At 30.2% G+C, this 20,548-nt stretch overlaps 1 protein-coding gene and 1 long non-coding RNA gene across 17 annotated transcripts in view; one reads left to right on the top strand and one right to left on the bottom strand.

The window, feature by feature from the left end:
* The window catches only part of Dscam2 (Down syndrome cell adhesion molecule 2), a 956,598-nt gene that overhangs the window by 226,487 nt on the left and 709,563 nt on the right, over nt 1-20,548 (top strand). For all 16 annotated transcript variants that reach the window (XR_010281598.1, XM_064064644.1, XM_064064647.1 and 13 more), the window contains exon 9: nt 1,447-1,598. Coding sequence is in view for 15 of the 16 variants with exons in the window: in XM_064064644.1 (XP_063920714.1) it covers nt 1,447-1,598 (152 nt within the window). In the remaining variant the exon portion in view is untranslated. The remainder of the gene's footprint in view (nt 1-1,446; nt 1,599-20,548) is intronic.
* On the bottom strand, nt 2,472-4,640 carry LOC135135312 (uncharacterized). The gene is made up of 4 exons (XR_010281501.1): nt 3,633-4,640; nt 3,444-3,582; nt 2,956-3,392; nt 2,472-2,905 (listed from the first exon to the last, which is right to left on the bottom strand). It is a non-coding gene; the product is annotated as an uncharacterized LOC135135312 (long non-coding RNA).

Genomic DNA, 20,548 nt, shown 5'->3' with positions numbered 1-20,548 from the left:
TTCGTATTGCAAATTTCGTTCAAAATCGTTTTCACTAAAATGCTGCGAACACACTCTTGCATTTTTTACTGTAAAAGAGTCCGAACGACAACAAGAAATAACCCATAATAATTGTCTTGTAACATTGTCCCTTGGAAATGAATAAAATTTTATGTCGTTCCGAAAATGTTTTGATTGATTATCGCTATTACACCCAAAAACGGCACAAGGCATCGTTGTAACTTTATAAAACCATTATAAAATAACGTGCACCCCCTAACTTTCTAAAAGGCACGTGGAATACAGAAAAACGTCGCAAAATACGCGCGAAATGCCTGTGTTTACTCTCTGAGTGACGTCACTCTCCCACTTCGTACCTGCGCAATATCATACCTGGTATTTATTGTATCATGCTACAGATACGGCTGTGGATTTAAAATAATACATAAAGGAGATCTCATATTTGCAAATTTTGATTTAAGAATCATCATCAATCCCAAGCTTTTTTCTTTTCACACATTTTTGCTAGAAAAGCAAAAACTTAGCATTCCTGATTAAATCTTTCATGAACAAGTAAAAGTCACTTTCATTTTAGTACGAATTGGATCTGAAACACCCATTTAAAAAAAAATCACAATTTAAAGAACAATTTATTTCAAAACAAAAAAAAATATTCTACAATAAAAAATTGCACTTCCTAATGCAAAATCTGATTCACTTTTGGTGAAAAACTGGCCCACAAACTGTCGTCTTGATGGTCCATTTAAATAGTCCTCAGACACTAATAGTTCTTCGACACTGTGAAGTAGATTTTCTTGAGATCTTTCTGGTTTAGAGCCCAATAGCCAAAGCAGTGCTTCACTGTGGTGCTTCGCTCCCATCAATTTGTCGTAAGCTTTCATGAAGTTGTACCTCAACATTAGCTGTTTTTAGGTTGACTTGGGGATTAAAGGAATTTTCAGAGATCACAGCTCTGACCTCAGCTGATTCACTTTTCTTCAGATGTATGTCCCAAGAACGTAAATTATTGGTCCAAAATTCATACATTATAACGTCCGCGTAGGGCAGGTGTAGCCATATGGTGACATACAAATGCACCTCTTGGGGTTTCACATGTTGCCTCTCTTAAGGAATATCTATGCATAATAAAACAAAATACCTCATAATTGTACTTGATACAGAACTTTTATCAATATACATTAACTTACCATAACCTTATACCTGGTTATTTCGCATTCTAGCTCGAATAAACTCTTCAAGCACATTTAATTTAATTCAGTATACCAATTGACTTTCACTACATTAAAAATAAAATAGCATCGCGCAAGAGGATATGGTTATTTGAAATGTTATTCGTTTAGGTTGATCACTTCCGAAAACTATTTAAATAAAAACACATGTTGATAGCATTTTAATAGGTATTTATTTGTGAATTTAATGTCTGTTAATAACAACGTTATTTTGCAGGTTTGTAATAGGACAGTACGTTACTGTACATGGTGACGTTATCAGCCATGTAAACATAAGCCACGTGATGGTGGAGGATGGCGGTGAATATTCTTGCAGTGCAGAAAATCGAGCTGGAAGAAGTTCCCATTCAGCCCGTTTAAACGTATATGGTAAGTTAAATATTATCTGTGAAAATTCGACAGTTGTAAACAGAGGTAAATAATGTTTGGGGAGACGTTCAAAGTCTCGCGTTATTAATAAAAACTTCGTTTTAACACAACAACAAATATATTGATACGTTTCGTTTCGATGCTACAAGTTTTAAGTCTCGTTTTCGAATGAATGAATATACAAAGGGTGAGTAAACCCGAGGAGGCTGCAAGGGCCATAAACCCGGTTCGGTGCGCACAAGGTCGCTTCAAGAGGACCAATATTGTTGTCCTGAACATACCGCCGACCTTGAAACCTTCTAGGGTTCAACCCAGAATCGACAGAATTTGCAAAAAAAAATCGTGCTCAATTTTATGTAGGTTTTCTTGATTTTTCTCTTAAATTTTGCTGATTAGTTTTTATTTAAGTACAGGAAAGTATTTAGGAAATTCAGTATTTTAGGAAATAATAAATTACGTAAAATAGGTAGAATTATCAATATATATATATATATATATATATATATATATATACGTCAATAATAACTTTTGGCCTCGCGCCAGATTTAGGCAACAAGTAATGGGAGTATATGAAAACCACATCCTAGCCTCAAACCTGTCATATCAGTGTTCAAATTTGTATTTATGGTTGCATCATTTACAACAACCGAATGCTTGACACGTTGTAAAGTAGGTAAATATTTGGAGTTATAGTTTAAACTGTTTTCGAGTAAAAGAAAGAAAAAGTGGTATGAATCAGTTTATTCAGAAACAATTTTTTGGAATTAAAACAGCCACATAGAGGCTGAAGAAATTAAGATAATCAAAGAGAAAAGAAAACAACTTAAAACTAGGAAAGCTTACTTCGTAGTAAGTGCAATTATGTTCTATGAACATTTAATACTACTATAAAACACCAAAGTAGATTATTCATATTTCTTATGAAGTTAGAGATTGCAATTATTAACAAAGTTGACAACGTATGGATAAAGTTAAATATATATCTTTTAGTCAAAAGAGGTGTCTGCATAATTTGTTACAGTGTGTTTGCAGGTATATTTGTACAATGCAGCAGCTGCTGCATTCACTATCCAAATGTAATGTATAAATAATGATTTGTCTGGTGTATGGTGCGGTCTTAAAATTAGGTATTTTTACTATATTTCAATTGGATAAATATTTTTACACATATTTGTAAATTCTCGTGCTTTGCCAGTTTTAGACGTTGGAATTTTAATTATTAGCGTATCGTTTTTGTCTTGAATGCCGTCATTATTTTTCAATTTATCCATTCCACATGCTCCTACAACTTCTAATAAAAAATAAACCTAAAACATAATGATTTATAGACAATGTGATTGACCTTGTTTGAGATCACCTTTAACATCATGTACATTTAATCACGGGCTTCTGTTAAAAATTTTGGTAAGTCTTCTCTTGTAAATATATTTGATTTCTTGGCAATGTAACCTATATTTTTTGCTTGAAAACTTGGTGTACTTAGATATATCTATGCTGTTTTTTATTAACAGAGTTGACTTTAACTACGACTATGCAGCCCAAAGTGTTAAAGATTTCACAGAATTTGCTTTTTCAGCGAAATACTCGTATGCAATGAGGTGTTCTCCATATATTTTGCATGGTTGTTTCTGCGCAAAAAAAAAAAATTCATACCGCTTTTCATAAACTGTGGCTGAGTTTTTAGGTAATAAATTTGATATATTATCTGCCAGTTTTTGCAAGTTCGGTCGAATGCATGTAAACTGCTTGTTATTATTGCTATCCATCTCTATTTTGCAATTGCTGCAGATCTTTCTGCAAGCAAAAATATTAAAAGTACCGAAAAATAAGAGGTATGCTTCATACTTTCATTTAAAATGGGCATGTAAGCTAATAATCTGTTCTGTAATAATAATAAAAGCTTATTATAGGTTATGTAGATACAAGAAAATTGTTCAAATTCTTCCTTTCCGCATACTCCTACAACTTCGAATAAAAAATATACCTAAAACATTATGTTTTATAGACAATGTGATTGACCTTCTTTGAGATTACCTTTGACATTAGGTACATTAATCACGGGCCTCTGTTAAAAATTTTCGTAAGTTTTCTCTTGTAAATATATTTGATTTCTGGGAAACATAACCTATATTTTTTGCTTGAGAACTTGGTGTACTTAGATTATATCTATGCTGTTTTATATTAACAGAGTTGACTTTAACAACGACTATGTAGCCCAAAATGTTGATTTCACAGAATTTTCTTTTTCAGCGAAATACTCGTATGCAAAATGAGATATTCTCCATATAATGTTTTCCATGGTTGTTTCTGCACCGAACAAAAACTTATTACAGGTTATGTGGATACACATTGTTCGCTGCCATAGAATGTCGCTGCACTTCAAGAAATCCGCTGTTGCCATGCAAGGTTGCGACGTTGCGAGATTACGCGCAAATTTAGTTAATAAATTATATTTATAAAATTAATAAACCGGATGTGTTTCTAATAACTAATAAAAAGGGTTATCAAAGAGTATAGAATTACTGCTAAACCGAAAAACAATTTATAACCTTGTAAAATGTAATTGTGGAGGTAGATAATACTAATATGACAACACCGCATTTAATTTCTGTGCCGATTTTTGAACATAGAAAAAGCACATTACTGCGCGATTTCGAAAAAAGAAACATTACTATTTTTTAGCAGCTTTTAACCTCTCTTTTTATATTTCTCCAAGAAAGGCGTACATGTCAATTTTAAAATACCAGTTTAAGTTGGAGTAAGAAATTTACTTTTATGGTTGTGTGTACAGGCACTTCTACAATTAGCAGTACAAGTTTTTGTTAATCTCTTAAATTATTTTTCTACTTATGGAGCCAATCTGGATATTTGCTTAAGGGTGTGCTTTAAATTTTAGGAATTAATATCTTGGAACGTCATGCATCGTTTCCATACATTTTTGAGCTTCTGTTTTATTTTCTAATCACTTGGAATTTCATTTCCAAAAACAAAAATTGTACTTGAAATGATAGATATGAAGCTCATTATTCCGAAACATGTAATTATAAGATCAAATGGTACTATGCATGAAATGTATTATTTGATATAAAGTAACTTTTGATATCGCATTCTTTAGATTTTTTTCATGGGTACTTTACAGTTAATAGTATCACCATGAAATTGTTTCTTAGATTTGTTTTTCTTTCTTCCGGTATTTGAATCACAATTTGATAATCTTAAAACAACGACAATTAATTTAACTTTAGCTTGAGTTGTGAACCTGAAAGTTGTTTTGTATGAATTTGTGTGACAAAAGTGTACTAAAGATGAAAATAATTACTTATACTCTTTTATAATCATTAATTACATTTGTAGCAATTTTTGGCCTCTCGTATTTCATATTATTTTATCCAAGAAACAAGCGAAATTTGAAAAACCAGTTTAATATTTTAATGGAGCAGTAATTATGAACCCAAATGTTGCTATGGATAAAAACTATTATTTGATTTAAATTAACTTTTGGAATCACAGTCTTTGGATTTTTTTCGTAGATACTCCACAGTAAACAACATAATTATAAATCTGTCCCTTTGATTTATTAATTTCTCAATCCGCCGATATTTGAAAGACGATTTGGTATTCTTAAAACAAGGGTTACTAATTTAATGTCCCCTTGGACTGTGAGCCTGAAAGTTGTTTTGTATGAATCCATATGGGGTCAAAGTGTACTAAAGATGAAAAGAATGACTTCGTTTATAGCAACTTTTGGCCTCTCGTGTTTAATATTTCTCCAAGAATGTTTTTAATTTTGTAAGATATTGGGCCAATAAAACATAGACAGACAACATTATTTGCAATTCTTCCAACCACCTATGGATTCATAAAATATCAACTTTTGCATCTTTAATTGAAATATTGTTCAATTCTAATCTAAACCATGAAAACTATAATAAAGAACTTCAGTCCATAAAACAAATTGCAATAAATAATGACTTTAAAGTAAAATTAATCCACAATCTAATTGACAAAATAAGATACAAAATTAAAAAAAAAACAATGTTGCTCGTTGTTCAAAACGGACCATGATACTAAGGAAGACATAGGTAGATATTATTTTCTGGATTTTATTGAAACATTATCTTACAAAATTAAAAACATACTAAATAGAGTGAATAAAAATGTTAATATTTCATTTATAAAAATTAATTCAACCAGAAATCAGTTACTGAACAACAAAGATAAAATTACTTAACTAGATAAAGCCGGAGTCTATCAATTACAATTTGAATGTTGAGATTGTGCCTTAAATTTTACGAATCCATATCGTGAAATAATACACCTCATGAATTTCACCGGCTTGTGTTGAAATTTCGGGTTTCCAATTTTAAATTTATTAATCTAGTACTTCGTTCCAAAAACAAAATTGTGCCCGGAATGATGGGTTAATTACCTGTTTTCACATATACGAAGCGTACGAGTCCGAAAGTTACCTAACATGCAATTATGAGGCTAAATGTTGCTATGGATGAAAACTATTATTTGACTTAAAGTAACTTTTGGCATCACAGTCTTTAGATCTTTTTTCATAGGTATTTTACACTTAACAACATCATTATGAATTTATTTCTTAGATTTATTTCTCAATCCACCAATATTTGTCTTAACCTCATAGAAAATGTTTCGTCTTATGGAAAAAATCTGAATCTTTACACTTGGGGGTGTGCCTGAATATATAGCACCGAATATTGCCTCACATGAATTTTACTGCCTCGATTTGACCAAATTTTGGGTTTCCGATTTTAGATTTAATCATGTTCCTAGTACTTTAAGATATGTTAGCACATGAGTCCGAAATTATGAGGCCAAAAGTTTCTATGGATGAAAGCCATTATTTGATTTAAAGTAACTTTTGGCATCACAATCTTTAGATTTTTTTAATAGTTACTTCACAATTAATAACACAATTATGACTTTTTCTTTTAGGTTTATTTCTCTTATCTGTTATTAAAATAACTGCTATTAAGTTAATTTTAGCTTGGGTTGTAAGTTTGAAAGTTGTTTTCTACGATTCTGTGAGGCCAAAGTCTACAAAAGAAGAAAGTAATTTTAGGTTAGATGGTTAAACATTCAGCCAATTATTTGTTTTTATTTATACTACTTAAAAAATTTAAATTATCACTTTAACTTTGAATAAAAAAATATTTTTATGAATGAGTCTACAGATACTTCTACCATTCACAGTCTAATTTTGTCTTAACTTCATACAAAATGTTTCGTATTATTGAAAAAATCTGAATCTTTACACTTGGGGGTGTGCCTGATTATATAGCACCGAATATTGATTCACATGAATTTTACTGCCTCGATTTGTCCAAATTTTGGGTCTCCGATTTTAGATTTATTCATGTACCTTGTACTTTACTGTGTGTTAGCACATGAGTCCGAAAGTTATTCGTCATGTAATTATGAGGCCAAAAGTTTCTATGGATGAATGCCATTATTTGATTTAAAGTAACTTTTGGCATCACAATCATTAGATTTTTTTAATAGTTACTTCACAATTAATAACACAATTATGACTTTTTCTTGTAAGTTTATTTCTCTTATTTGTCATTAAAATAACTGCTATTAAGTTAATTTTAGCTTGGGTTGTAAGTTTGAAAGTTGTTCTCTACGATTCTGTGAGGCCAAAGTCTACAAAAGATGAAAATAATTTTAGGTTAGATAGTTCAACATTCAGCCAATTATTTATTTTTATTTATACTATTTTCGTGTGGTATAGCAAGAATAATGGTCAAAAATCAAGTATTTTAGGATCAAAAAACGGCACATCATTTTCCAGATAATATTAACACTAATAAGTCTAAAAATCTAACCAAATATTGACTTTTTTAAAGTGTTATAAGTTTACTGACGAGGTGGCTGAGAAAGGGGATGAACCCTGAAACTGCTATCACCAAAATAGTATAAATAAAAATAAATAATTGGTTGATTGCAGAACTACATAACCCAACTTTATACCCACGCTAATATGGAAACACACATATCAAAATAATTAGCCCATTTATAGCAACTTTCGAACTCTCGTATTTTATATTTGTCTAAGTAGCAAGTACTTAAAAAATTTAAATTATCACTTTAACTTTAAATAAAAAAATATTTTTATGAATGCGTCTACAGATTCTTCTACCATTATGCGTCTACAGATTCTTCTACCATTCACAGTCTAATTTTGTCTTAACTTCATACAAAATGTTTCGTATTATGGAAAAAATCTGAATATTTACACTTGGGGGTGTGCCTGAATATATAGCATCGAATATTGATTCACATGAATTTTACTACCTCGATTTGACCAAATTTTGGGTTTCCGATTTTAGATTTATTCATGTACCTTGTACTTTAATGTATGTTAGCACATGAGTCCGAAAGTTATTCGTCATGTAATTATGAGGCCAAAAGTTTCTATGGATGAAAGCCATTATTTGATTTAAAGTAACTTTTGGCATCACAATCTTTAGATTTTTTTAATAGTTACTTCACAATTAATAATACAATTATGACTTTTTCTCGTAGGTTTATTTCTCTTATTTGTTATTAAAATAACTGCTGTTAAATTAATTTTAGCTTGGGTTGTAAGTTTGAAAGTTGTTTTCTACGAGTCTGTGAGGCCAAAGTCTACAAAAGATGAAAATAATTTTAGGTTAGATAGTTCAACACTCTGCCAATTATTTATTTTTATTTATACTATTTTCATGTGGTATAGCAAGAATAATGGTCAACAATCAAGTATTTTAGGCTCAAAAAACGGCAGATCAAATTCCTGATAATATTAACACTAATAAGTCTAAAAATTTAACCAAATATTGACTTTTTTAAAGTGTTATAGGTTTACTGACGAGGTGGCTGAGGAAGGGGATGAACCCTGAAACTGGTATCACCAAAAGTAGTATAAATAAAAATAAATAATTGGTTGATTGCAGAACTCTACCTAACCCAAATTTATACCCACGCTAATATGGAAACAAACATGTCAAAATAATTAGCTCATTTATAGCAACTTTGGACCTGTCGTCCTTTATATTTGGCTAAGTAGCAAGTATTTAAAAAAATTTAAATTATCTCTTTAACTTTGAATAAAAAATATTTTTATGAATGCGTCTACAGATACTTCTACCATTCACAGTCGTAATTTTGTTTTAACTTCATACAAAATGTTTGGTTTTATGGAAAAAATCTGAATATTTACACTTGGGGGTGTGCCTGAATATATAGCACCGAATATTGATTCACATGAATTTTACTGCCTCGATTTGACCAAATTTTGGGTTTCCGATTTTAGATTTATTCATGTACCTTGTACTTTAATGTATGTTAGCACATGAGTCCGAAAGTTATTCGTCATGTAATTATGAGGCCAAAAGTTTCTATGGATGAAAGCCATTATTTGATTTAAAGTAACTTTTGGCATCACAATCTTTAGATTTTTTTAATAGTTACTTCATAATTAATAACACAATTATGATTTTTTCTTGTAGGTTTATTTCTCTTATTTGTTATTAAAATAACTGCGATTAAGTTGATTTTAGCTTGGGTTGTAAGTTTGAAAGTTGTTCTCTACGATTCTGTGAGGCCAAAGTCTACAAAAGATGAAAATAATTTTAGGTTAGATAGTTCAACATTCAGCCAATTATTTATTTTTATTTATACTATTTTCGTGTGGTATAGCAAGAATAATGGTCAAAAATCAAGTATTTTAGGATCAAAAAACGGCACATCAATTTCCAGATAATATTAACACTAATAAGTCTAAAAATCTAACCAAATATTGACATTTTTAATGTGTTATAAGTCTACTGACGAGGTGGCTGAGAAAGGGGATGAACCCTGAAACTGGTATCACTAAAATAGTATAAATAAAAATAAATAATTGGTTGATTGCAGAACTACCTAACCCAACTTTATACCCACGCTAATATGGAAACACACATATCAAAATAATTAGCTCATTTATAGCAACTTTTGAACTCTCGTATTTTATATTTGTCTAAGTAGCAAGTACTTAAAAAATTTACATTATCACTTTAACTTTGAATAAAAAAATATTTTTATGAATGCGTCTACAGATACTTCTACCATTCACAGTCTAATTTTGTTTTAACTTCATACAAAATGTTTCGTATTATGGAAAAAATCTGAGTCTTTACACTTGGGGGTGTGCCTGAATATATAGCACCGAATATTGATTCACATGAATTTTACTGCCTCGATTTGACCAAATTTTGGGTTTCCGATTTTAGATTTATTTATGTACCTTGTACTTTAATGTATGTTAGCACATGAGTCCGAAAGTTATTCGTCATGTAATTATGAGGCCAAAAGTTTCTATGGATGAAAGCCATTATTTGATTTAAAGTAACTTTTGGCATCACAATCTTTAGATTTTTTTAATAGTTACTTCATAATTAATAACACAATTATGATTTTTTCTTGTAGGTTTATTTCTCTTATTTGTTATTAAAATAACTGCGATTAAGTTAATTTTAGCTTGGGTTGTAAGTTTGAAAGTTGTTCTCTACGATTCTGTGAGGCCAAAGTCTACAAAAGATGAAAATAATTTTAGGTTAGATAGTTCAACATTCAGCCAATTATTTATTTTTATTTATGCTATTTTCGTGTGGTATAGCAAGAATAATGGTCAAAAATCAAGTATTTTAGGATCAAAAAACGGCACATCAATTTCCAGATAATATTAACACTAATAAGTCTAAAAATCTAACCAAATATTGACATTTTTAATGTGTTATAAGTCTACTGACGAGGTGGCTGAGAAAGGGGATGAACCCTGAAACTGGTATCACTAAAATAGTATAAATAAAAATAAATAATTGGTTGATTGCAGAACTACCTAACCCAACTTTATACCCACGCTAATATGGAAACACACATATCAAAATAATTAGCTCATTTATAGCAACTTTCGAACTCTCGTATTTTATATTTGTCTAAGTAGCAAGTACTTAAAAAATTTAAATTATCACTTTAACTTTGAATAAAAAAATATTTTTATGAATGCGTCTACAGATTCTTCTACCATTCACAGTCTAATTTTGTCTTAACTTCATACAAAATGTTTCGTATTATGGAAAAAATCTGAATCTTTACACTTGGGGGTGTGCCTGAATATATAGCACCGAATATTGATTCACATGAATTTTACTGCCTCGATTTGACCAAATTTTGGGTTTCCGATTTTAGATTTATTCATGTACCTTGTACTTTAATGTATGTTAGCACATGAGTCCGAAAGTTATTCGTCATGTAATTATGAGGCCAAAAGTTTCAATGGATGAAAGCCATTATTTGATTTAAAGTAACTTTTGGCATCACAATCTTTAGATTTTTTTCAATAGTTACTTCATAATTAATAACACAATTATGACTTTTTCTTGTAGGTTTATTTCTCTTATTTGTTATTAAAATAACTGCTATTAAGTAAGTTAATTTTAGCTTGGGTTGTAAGTTTGAAAGTTGTTTTCTACGATTCTGTGAGGCCAAAGTCTACAAAAGATGAAAATAATTTTAGGTTAGATAGTTCAACACTCTGCCAATTATTTATTTTTATTTATACTATTTTCGTGTGGTTTAGCAAGAATAATGGTCAACAATCAAGTATTTTAGGCTCAAAAAACGGCAGATCAAATTCCTGATAATATTAACACTAATAAGTCTAATAATTTAACCAAAAATTGACTTTTTTAAAGTGTTATAGGTTTACTGACGAGGTGGCTGAGGAAGGGGATGAACCCTGAAACTGGTATCACCAAAATAGTATAAATAAAAATAAATAATTGGTTGATTGCAGAACTACCTAACCCAACTTTATACCCACGCTAATATGGAAACAAACATATCAAAATAATTGGCTCATTAATAGCAACTTTGGACCTGTCGTCCTTTATATTTGGCTAAGTAGCAAGTATTTAAAAAATGTAAATTATCACTTTAACTTTGAATAAAAAATATTTTTATGAATGCGTCTACAGATACTTCTACCATTCACAGTCTAATTTTGTTTTAACTTCATACAAAATGTTTCGTATTATGGAAAAAATCTGAGTCTTTACACTTGGGGGTGTGCCTGAATATATAGCACCGAATATTGATTCACATGAATTTTACTGCCTCGATTTGACCAAATTTTGGGTTTCCGATTTTAGATTTATTTATGTACCTTGTACTTTAATGTATGTTAGCACATGAGTCCGAAAGTTATTCGTCATGTAATTATGAGGCCAAAAGTTTCTATGGATGAAAGCCATTATTTGATTTAAAGTAACTTTTGGCATCACAATCTTTAGATTTTTTTAATAGTTACTTCATAATTAATAACACAATTATGATTTTTTCTTGTAGGTTTATTTCTCTTATTTGTTATTAAAATAACTGCGATTAAGTTAATTTTAGCTTGGGTTGTAAGTTTGAAAGTTGTTCTCTACGATTCTGTGAGGCCAAAGTCTACAAAAGATGAAAATAATTTTAGGTTAGATAGTTCAACATTCAGCCAATTATTTATTTTTATTTATACTATTTTCGTGTGGTATAGCAAGAATAATGGTCAAAAATCAAGTATTTTAGGATCAAAAAACGGCACATCAATTTCCAGATAATATTAACACTAATAAGTCTAAAAATCTAACCAAATATTGACATTTTTAATGTGTTATAAGTCTACTGACGAGGTGGCTGAGAAAGGGGATGAACCCTGAAACTGGTATCACTAAAATAGTATAAATAAAAATAAATAATTGGTTGATTGCAGAACTACCTAACCCAACTTTATACCCACGCTAATATGGAAACACACATATCAAAATAATTAGCTCATTTATAGCAACTTTCGAACTCTCGTATTTTATATTTGTCTAAGTAGCAAGTACTTAAAAAATTTAAATTATCACTTTAACTTTGAATAAAAAAATATTTTTATGAATGCGTCTACAGATTCTTCTACCATTCACAGTCTAATTTTGTCTTAACTTCATACAAAATGTTTCGTATTATGGAAAAAATCTGAATCTTTACACTTGGGGGTGTGCCTGAATATATAGCACCGAATATTGATTCACATGAATTTTACTGCCTCGATTTGACCAAATTTTGGGTTTCCGATTTTAGATTTATTCATGTACCTTGTACTTTAATGTATGTTAGCACATGAGTCCGAAAGTTATTCGTCATGTAATTATGAGGCCAAAAGTTTCAATGGATGAAAGCCATTATTTGATTTAAAGTAACTTTTGGCATCACAATCTTTAGATTTTTTTCAATAGTTACTTCATAATTAATAACACAATTATGACTTTTTCTTGTAGGTTTATTTCTCTTATTTGTTATTAAAATAACTGCTATTAAGTAAGTTAATTTTAGCTTGGGTTGTAAGTTTGAAAGTTGTTTTCTACGATTCTGTGAGGCCAAAGTCTACAAAAGATGAAAATAATTTTAGGTTAGATAGTTCAACACTCTGCCAATTATTTATTTTTATTTATACTATTTTCGTGTGGTTTAGCAAGAATAATGGTCAACAATCAAGTATTTTAGGCTCAAAAAACGGCAGATCAAATTCCTGATAATATTAACACTAATAAGTCTAAAAATTTAACCAAATATTGACTTTTTTAAAGTGTTATAGGTTTACTGACGAGGTGGCTGAGGAAGGGGATGAACCCTGAAACTGGTATCACCAAAATAGTATAAATAAAAATAAATAATTGGTTGATTGCAGAACTACCTAACCCAACTTTATACCCAGGCTAATATGGAAACAAACATATCAAAATAATTGGCTCATTAATAGCAACTTTGTACCTGTCGTCCTTTATATTTGGCTAAGTAGCAAGTATTTAAAAAATGTAAATTATCACTTTAACTTTGAATAAAAAATATTTTTATGAATGCGTCTACAGATACTTCTACCATTCACAGTCTAATTTTGTTTTAACTTCATACAAAATGTTTCGTATTATGGAAAAAATCTGAGTCTTTACACTTGGGGGTGTGCCTGAATATATAGCACCGAATATTGATTCACATGAATTTTACTGCCTCGATTTGACCAAATTTTGGGTTTCCGATTTTAGATTTATTCATGTACCTTGTACTTTAATGTATGTTAGCACATGAGTCCGAAAGTTATTCGTCATGTAATTATGAGGCCAAAAGTTTCTATGGATGAAAGCCATTATTTGATTTAAAGTAACTTTTGGCATCATAATCTTTAGATTTTTTTAATAGTTACTTCACAATTAATAATACAATTATGACTTTTTCTCGTAGGTTTATTTCTCTTATTTGTTATTAAAATAACTGCTGTTAAATTAATTTCAGCTTTGGTTGTAAGTTTGAAAGTTGTTTTCTACGAGTCTGTGAGGCCAAAGTCTACAAAAGATGAAAATAATTTTAGGTTAGATAGTTCAACACTCTGCCAATTATTTATTTTTATTTATACTATTTACATGTGGTATAGCAAGAATAATGGTCAACAATCAAGTATTTTAGGCTCAAAAAACGGCAGATCAAATTGCTGATAATATTAATACTAATAAGTCTAAAAATTTAACCAAATATTGACTTTTTTAAAGTGTTATAGGTTTACTGACGAGGTGGCTGAGGAAGGGGATGAACCCTGAAACTGGTATCGCCAAAAGTAGTATAAATAAAAATAAATAATTGGTTGATTGCTCAACTCTACCTAACCCAAATTTATACCCACGCTAATATGGAAACAAACATGTCAAAATAATTAGCTCATTTATAGCAACTTTGGAGCTGTCGTCCTTTATATTTGGCTAAGTAGCAAGTATTTAAAAAAATTTAAATTATCTCTTTAACTTTGAATAAAAAATATTTTTATGAATGCGTCTACAGAAACTTCTACCATTCACAGTCGTAATTTTGTTTTAACTTCATACAAAATGTTTGGTTTTATGGAAAAAATCTGAATCTTTACACTTGGGGGTGTGCCTGAATATATAGCACCGAATATTGATTCACATGAATTTTACTGCCTCGATTTGACCAAATTTTGGGTTTCCGATTTTAGATTTATTCATGTACCTTGTACTTTAATGTATGTTAGCACATGAGTCCGAAAGTTATTCGTCATGTAATTATGAGGCCAAAAGTTTCTATGGATGAAAGCCATTATTTGATTTAAAGTAACTTTTGGCATCACAATCTTTAGATTTTTTTAATAGCTACTTCATAATTAATAACACAATTATGACTTTTTCTTGTAGGTTTATTTCTCTTATTTGTTATTAAAATAACTGCGATTAAGTTAATTTTAGCTTGGGTTGTAAGTTTGAAAGTTGTTCTCTACGATTCTGTGAGGCCAAAGTCTACAAAAGATGAAAATAATTTTAGGTTAGATAGTTCAACATTCAGCCAATTATTTATTTTTATTTATACTATTTTCGTGTGGTATAGCAAGAATAATGGTCAAAAATCAAGTATTTTAGGATCAAAAAACGGCACTTCAATTTCCAGATAATATTAACACTAACAAGTCTAAAAATCTAACCAAATATTGACATTTTTAATGTGTTATAAGTCTACTGACGAGGTGGCTGAGAAAGGGGATGAACCCTGAAACTGGTATCACCAAAATAGTATAAATAAAAATAAATAATTGGTTGATTGCAAAACTACCTAACCCAACTTTATATCCACGCTAATATGGAAACACACATATCAAAATAATTAGCTCATTTATAGCAACTTTCGAACTCTCGTATTTTATATTTGTCTAAGTAGCAAGTACTTAAAAAATTTAAATTATCACTTTAACTTTGAATAAAAAAATATTTTTATGAATGCGTCTACAGATTCTTCTACCATTCACAGTCTAATTTTGTCTTAACTTCATACAAAATGTTTCGTATTATGGAAAAAATCTGAATATTTACACTTGGGGGTGTGCCTGAATATATAGCACCAAATATTGATTCACATGAATTTTACTACCTCGATTTGACCAAATTTTGGGTTTCCGATTTTAGATTTATTCATGTACCTTGTACTTTAATGTATGTTAGCACATGAGTCCGAAAGTTATTCGTCATGTAATTATGAGGCCAAAAGTTTCTATGGATGAAAGCCATTATTTGATTTAAAGTAACTTTTGGCATCATAATCTTTAGATTTTTTTAATAGTTACTTCACAATTAATAATACAATTATGACTTTTTCTTGTAGGTTTATTTCTCTTATTTGTTATTAAAATAACTGCTGTTAAATTAATTTTAGCTTGGGTTGTAAGTTTGAAAGTTGCTTTCTACGAGTCTGTGAGGCCAAAGTCTACAAAAGATGAAAATAATTTTAGGTTAGATAGTTCAACACTCTGCCAATTATTTATTTTTATTTATACTATTTTCATGTGGTATAGCAAGAATAATGGTCAACAATCATGTATTTTAGGCTCAAAAAACGGCAGATCAAATTCCTGATAATATTAACACTAATAAGTCTAAAAATTTAACCAAATATTGACTTTTTTAAAGTGTTATAGGTTTACTGACGAGGTGGCTGAGGAAGGGGATGAACCCTGAAACTGGTATCACCAAAAGTAGTATAAATAAAAATAAATAATTGGTTGATTGCAGAACTACCTAACCCAAAGTTATACCCACGCTAATATGGAAACAAACATATCAAAATAATTAGCTCATTTATAGCAACTTTGGACCTGTCGTCCTTTATATTTCGCTAAGTAGCAAGTATTTAAAAAAATTTAAATTATCTCTTTAACTTTGAATAAAAAATATTTTTATGAATGCGTCTACAGATACTTCTACCATTCACAGTCTAATTTTGTTTTAACTTCATACAAAATGTTTCGTATTATGGAAAAAATCTGAATCTTTACACTTGGGGGTGTGCCTGAATATATAGCACCGAATATTGATTCACATGAATTTTACTGCCTCGATTTGACCAAATTTTGGGTTTCCGATTTTAGATTTATTTATGTACCTTGTACTTTAATGTATGTTAGCACATGAGTCCGAAAGTTATTCGTCATGTAATTATGAGGCCAAAAGTTTCTATGGATGAAAGCCATTATTTGATTTAAAGTAACTTTTGGCATCACAATCTTTAGATTTTTTTAATAGTTACTTCATAATTAATAACACAATTATGACTTTTTCTTGTAGATTTATTTCTCTTATTTGTTATTAAAATAACTGCGATTAAGTTAATTTTAGCTTGGGTTGTAAGTTTGAAAGTTGTTCTCTACGATTCTATGAGGCCAAAGTCTACAAAAGATGAAAATAATTTTAGGTTAGATAGTTCAACATTCAGCCAATTATTTATTTTTATTTATACTATTTTCGTGTGGTATAGCAAGAATAATGGTCAAAAATCAAGTATTTTAGGATCAAAAAACGGCACATCAATTTCCAGATAATATTAACACTAATAAGTCTAAAAATCTAACCAAATATTGACATTTTTAATGTGTTATAAGTCTACTGACGAGGTGGCTGAGAAAGGGGATGAACCCTGAAACTGGTATCACCAAAATAGTATAAATAAAAATATTTAATTGGTTGATTGCAGAACTACCTAACCCAACTTTATACCCACGCTAATATGGAAACACACATATCAAAATAATTAGCTCATTTATAGCAACTTTCGAACTCTCGTATTTTATATTTGTCTAATTAGCAAGTACTTAAAAAATTTAAATTATCACTTTAACTTTGAGTAAAAAAATATTTTAATGAATGCGTCTACAGATTTTTCTACCATTCACAGTCTAATTTTGTCTTAACTTCATACAAAATGTTTCGTATTATGGAAAAAATCTGAATATTTACACTTGGGGGTGTGCCTGAATATATAGCACCGAATTATGATTCAAATGAATTTTACTGCCTCGATTTGACCAAATTTTGGGTTTCCGATTTTAGATTTATTCATGTACCTTGTACTTTAATGTATGTTAGCACATGAGTCCGAAAGTTATTCGTCATGTAATTATGAGGCCAAAAGTTTCGATGGATGAAAGCCATTATTTGATTTAAAGTAACGTTTGGCATCACAATCTTTAGATTTTTTTAATAGTTACTTCACAATTAATAATACAATTATGACTTTTTCTTGTAGGTTTATTTCTCTTATTTTTTATTAAAATAACTGCTATTAAGTTAATTTTAGCTTGGGTTGTAAGTTTGAAAGTTGTTTTCTACGATTCTGTGAGGCCAAAGTCTACAAAAGATGAAAATAATTTTAGGTTAGATAGTTCAACACTCTGCCAATTATTTATTTTTATTTATACTATTTTCGTGTGGTATAGCAAGAATAATGGTCAACAATCAAGTATTTTAGGCTCAAAAAACGGCAGATCAAATTCCTGATAATATTAACACTAATAAGTCTAAAAATTTAACCAAATATTGACTTTTTTAAAGTGTTATAGGTTTACTGACGAGGTGGCTGAGGAAGGGGATGAACCCTGAAACTGGTATCACCAAAATAGTATAAATAAAAATAAATAATTGGTTGATTGCAGAACTACCTAACCCAACTTTATACCCACGCTAATATGGAAACAAACATATCAAAATAATTGGCTCATTAATAGCAACTTTGGACCTGTCGTCCTTTATATTTGGCTAAGTAGCAAGTATTTAAAAAATGTAAATTATCACTTTATCTTTGAATAAAAAATATTTTTATGAATGCGTCTACAGATACTTCTACCATTCACAGTCTAATTTTGTTTTAACTTCATACAAAATGTTTCGTATTATGGAAAAAATCTGAATATTTACACTTGGGGGTGTGCCTGAATATATAGCACCGAATATTGATTCACATGAATTTTACTGCCTCGATTTGACCAAATTTTGGGTTTCCGATTTTAGATTTATTCATGTACCTTGTACTTTAATGTATGTTAGCACATGAGTCCGAAAGTTATTCGTCATGTAATTATGAGGCCAAAAGTTTCAATGGATGAAAGCCATTATTTGATTTAAAGTAACTTTTGGCATCACAATCTTTAGATTTTTTTAATAGTTACTTCATAATTAATAACACAATTATGACTTTTTCTTGTAGGTTTATTTCTCTTATTTGTTATTAAAATAACTGCTATTAAGTTAATTTTAGCTTGGGTTGTAAGTTTGAAAGTTGTTTTCTACGATTCTGTGAGGCCGAATTGTACAAAAGATGAAAATAATTTTAGGCTAGATAGTTCACCACTCTGCCAATTATTTATTTTTATTTATACTATTTTGGTGTGGTATAGCAATAATAATGGTCAACAATCAAGGATTTTACAATTTACTTCTTTTATCGCATCCCCTTTGCTCCAGCCTTACTCCGCTCTTTTCCACTCCTTTCATCCACCCTGCTTCTCTTCCATCTTCATTCAATATTTCTGTTATATTTTCCTTTTTTCTTTAATTTCGCCCTAGTCTTGTAGCATGTATTCTAAAGTCTCTTGCACTCCTCCACACATCCTAAATATTCTTCTGCTTTCGCTTAAGCAAAAGTTATTGTTTCTTTCTTCATGTCCACCCCTCTGTCTAGCAGTTACTTTTTCTCCTTCGTTCTTTCTCTCTCTAGGTACCTTGGCGTTGTTTCTGATATTATCTTTAGACGAGTATAACCCCCATTGTACCTAGGTTCCTTTATACTCGCCATTGGACATATTTGTCCTTGTTGCCACTTGCGAGGAGACCTTTACTTTTCCACATCTCATTCATTATTTCACACAGTCTTTCAATCAAATCATCCGTTCTAAACGTCCATACATCATTTACCAATCCATTCCTCCCTGGTCTTTTCCCTCTTTTCGACCCTCCAACTTGTTTCCATATTTTTTCCACTGTAATGTTCGGCCATTCTTTCTCTCTCAGCATTCTCGGTTTAACTCTTTTGCGCTACAGTACTCTCATTTCCACTCATTAGTTTCATGAAATGGTACTTCCATTGTATTATTAGCATTTCTTCACTGATCATGTTTTTGTTTTTCCTTATTTTGGTTCTTGCTCTGATTTTATGGCTTTTATTTTATTTCTTCTTTCGGAATCTCTTCTTTTTTTGATTCACACCGACCTGTTATTATTTCTTGCTGGACAGTACTCTTCTTTTTTATCTTTCCCTTTTTACACCTTCGTAAACATTTTCTTTCTTATGTTTTTAAATCTCTGCATCTATTAACCCGCCATTTGTTTCTCTTTTCTGATTTCTTCGTTATAAATGCTTTTCTTATTGCTGCTTTTTCAGTTGTTATTTTTAATTCTTCTATTTTATTTTAGCTTACTTCTTTTGACTTCAATTTCCAACATCTTTTATAATGCTCAGTTCCCTTCTCCTTTTTATCTACTTCCTTATTTGTGACTCCGACTTTTCTACTTCTATCCCTCAATTTTACTTCTTATAGCATGTGGTCGGAATCAATTCTTTCTCCTAATTTAAATGTTTCGGCTTCTTCATCAGCTACTGGGTTACATATACAGGTAAATTCTTTATCTTCATCCCCCTCCTTCACCCCATTCAAGACTACCAAACTCTTTCTTCAATTAATTTCCATAGAAATTTTCTGTCTTTATTTAAAATTTTATCTTTAGATTTTTCTGTGCGTTCTCCCCTATATTCCCTGCTTTTGTTGCCTATTTTGGCGTTAAAACCATCTCCTATCAGAAGAAATTCTTCGTTAGACTCTTCAATTTTTTCTTAAATTTTTTTCTTCAAATTTTTTGTAATTCCAATGCAATACAATATGCAAATTCTTTTTTTCTTTTATCTTTCTTTCCACTATGCGTTCCACTTCTATTACCCGCTCTTCGATTTGTTTTATATCTTTTGTCACCCCTGTTATGGATCCCCCACTTGCTTCACCCTCAACTTTTCCTTTTTCCTTGTTCAATTTATTCCCCTTACTCTTTAGTATC

The sequence above is a fragment of the Zophobas morio genome, unplaced genomic scaffold, assembly GCF_036711695.1.
Source record: "Zophobas morio isolate AGI-343-1 ecotype UQ-CSIRO unplaced genomic scaffold, CSIRO_AGI_Zmor_V1 ptg000024l, whole genome shotgun sequence".
NCBI classification, from domain to species: domain Eukaryota; kingdom Metazoa; phylum Arthropoda; class Insecta; order Coleoptera; family Tenebrionidae; genus Zophobas; species Zophobas morio.
The sequence above is the reverse complement of the archived record's forward strand: the minus strand, read 5'-3'. Positions and strand labels throughout refer to the sequence as shown.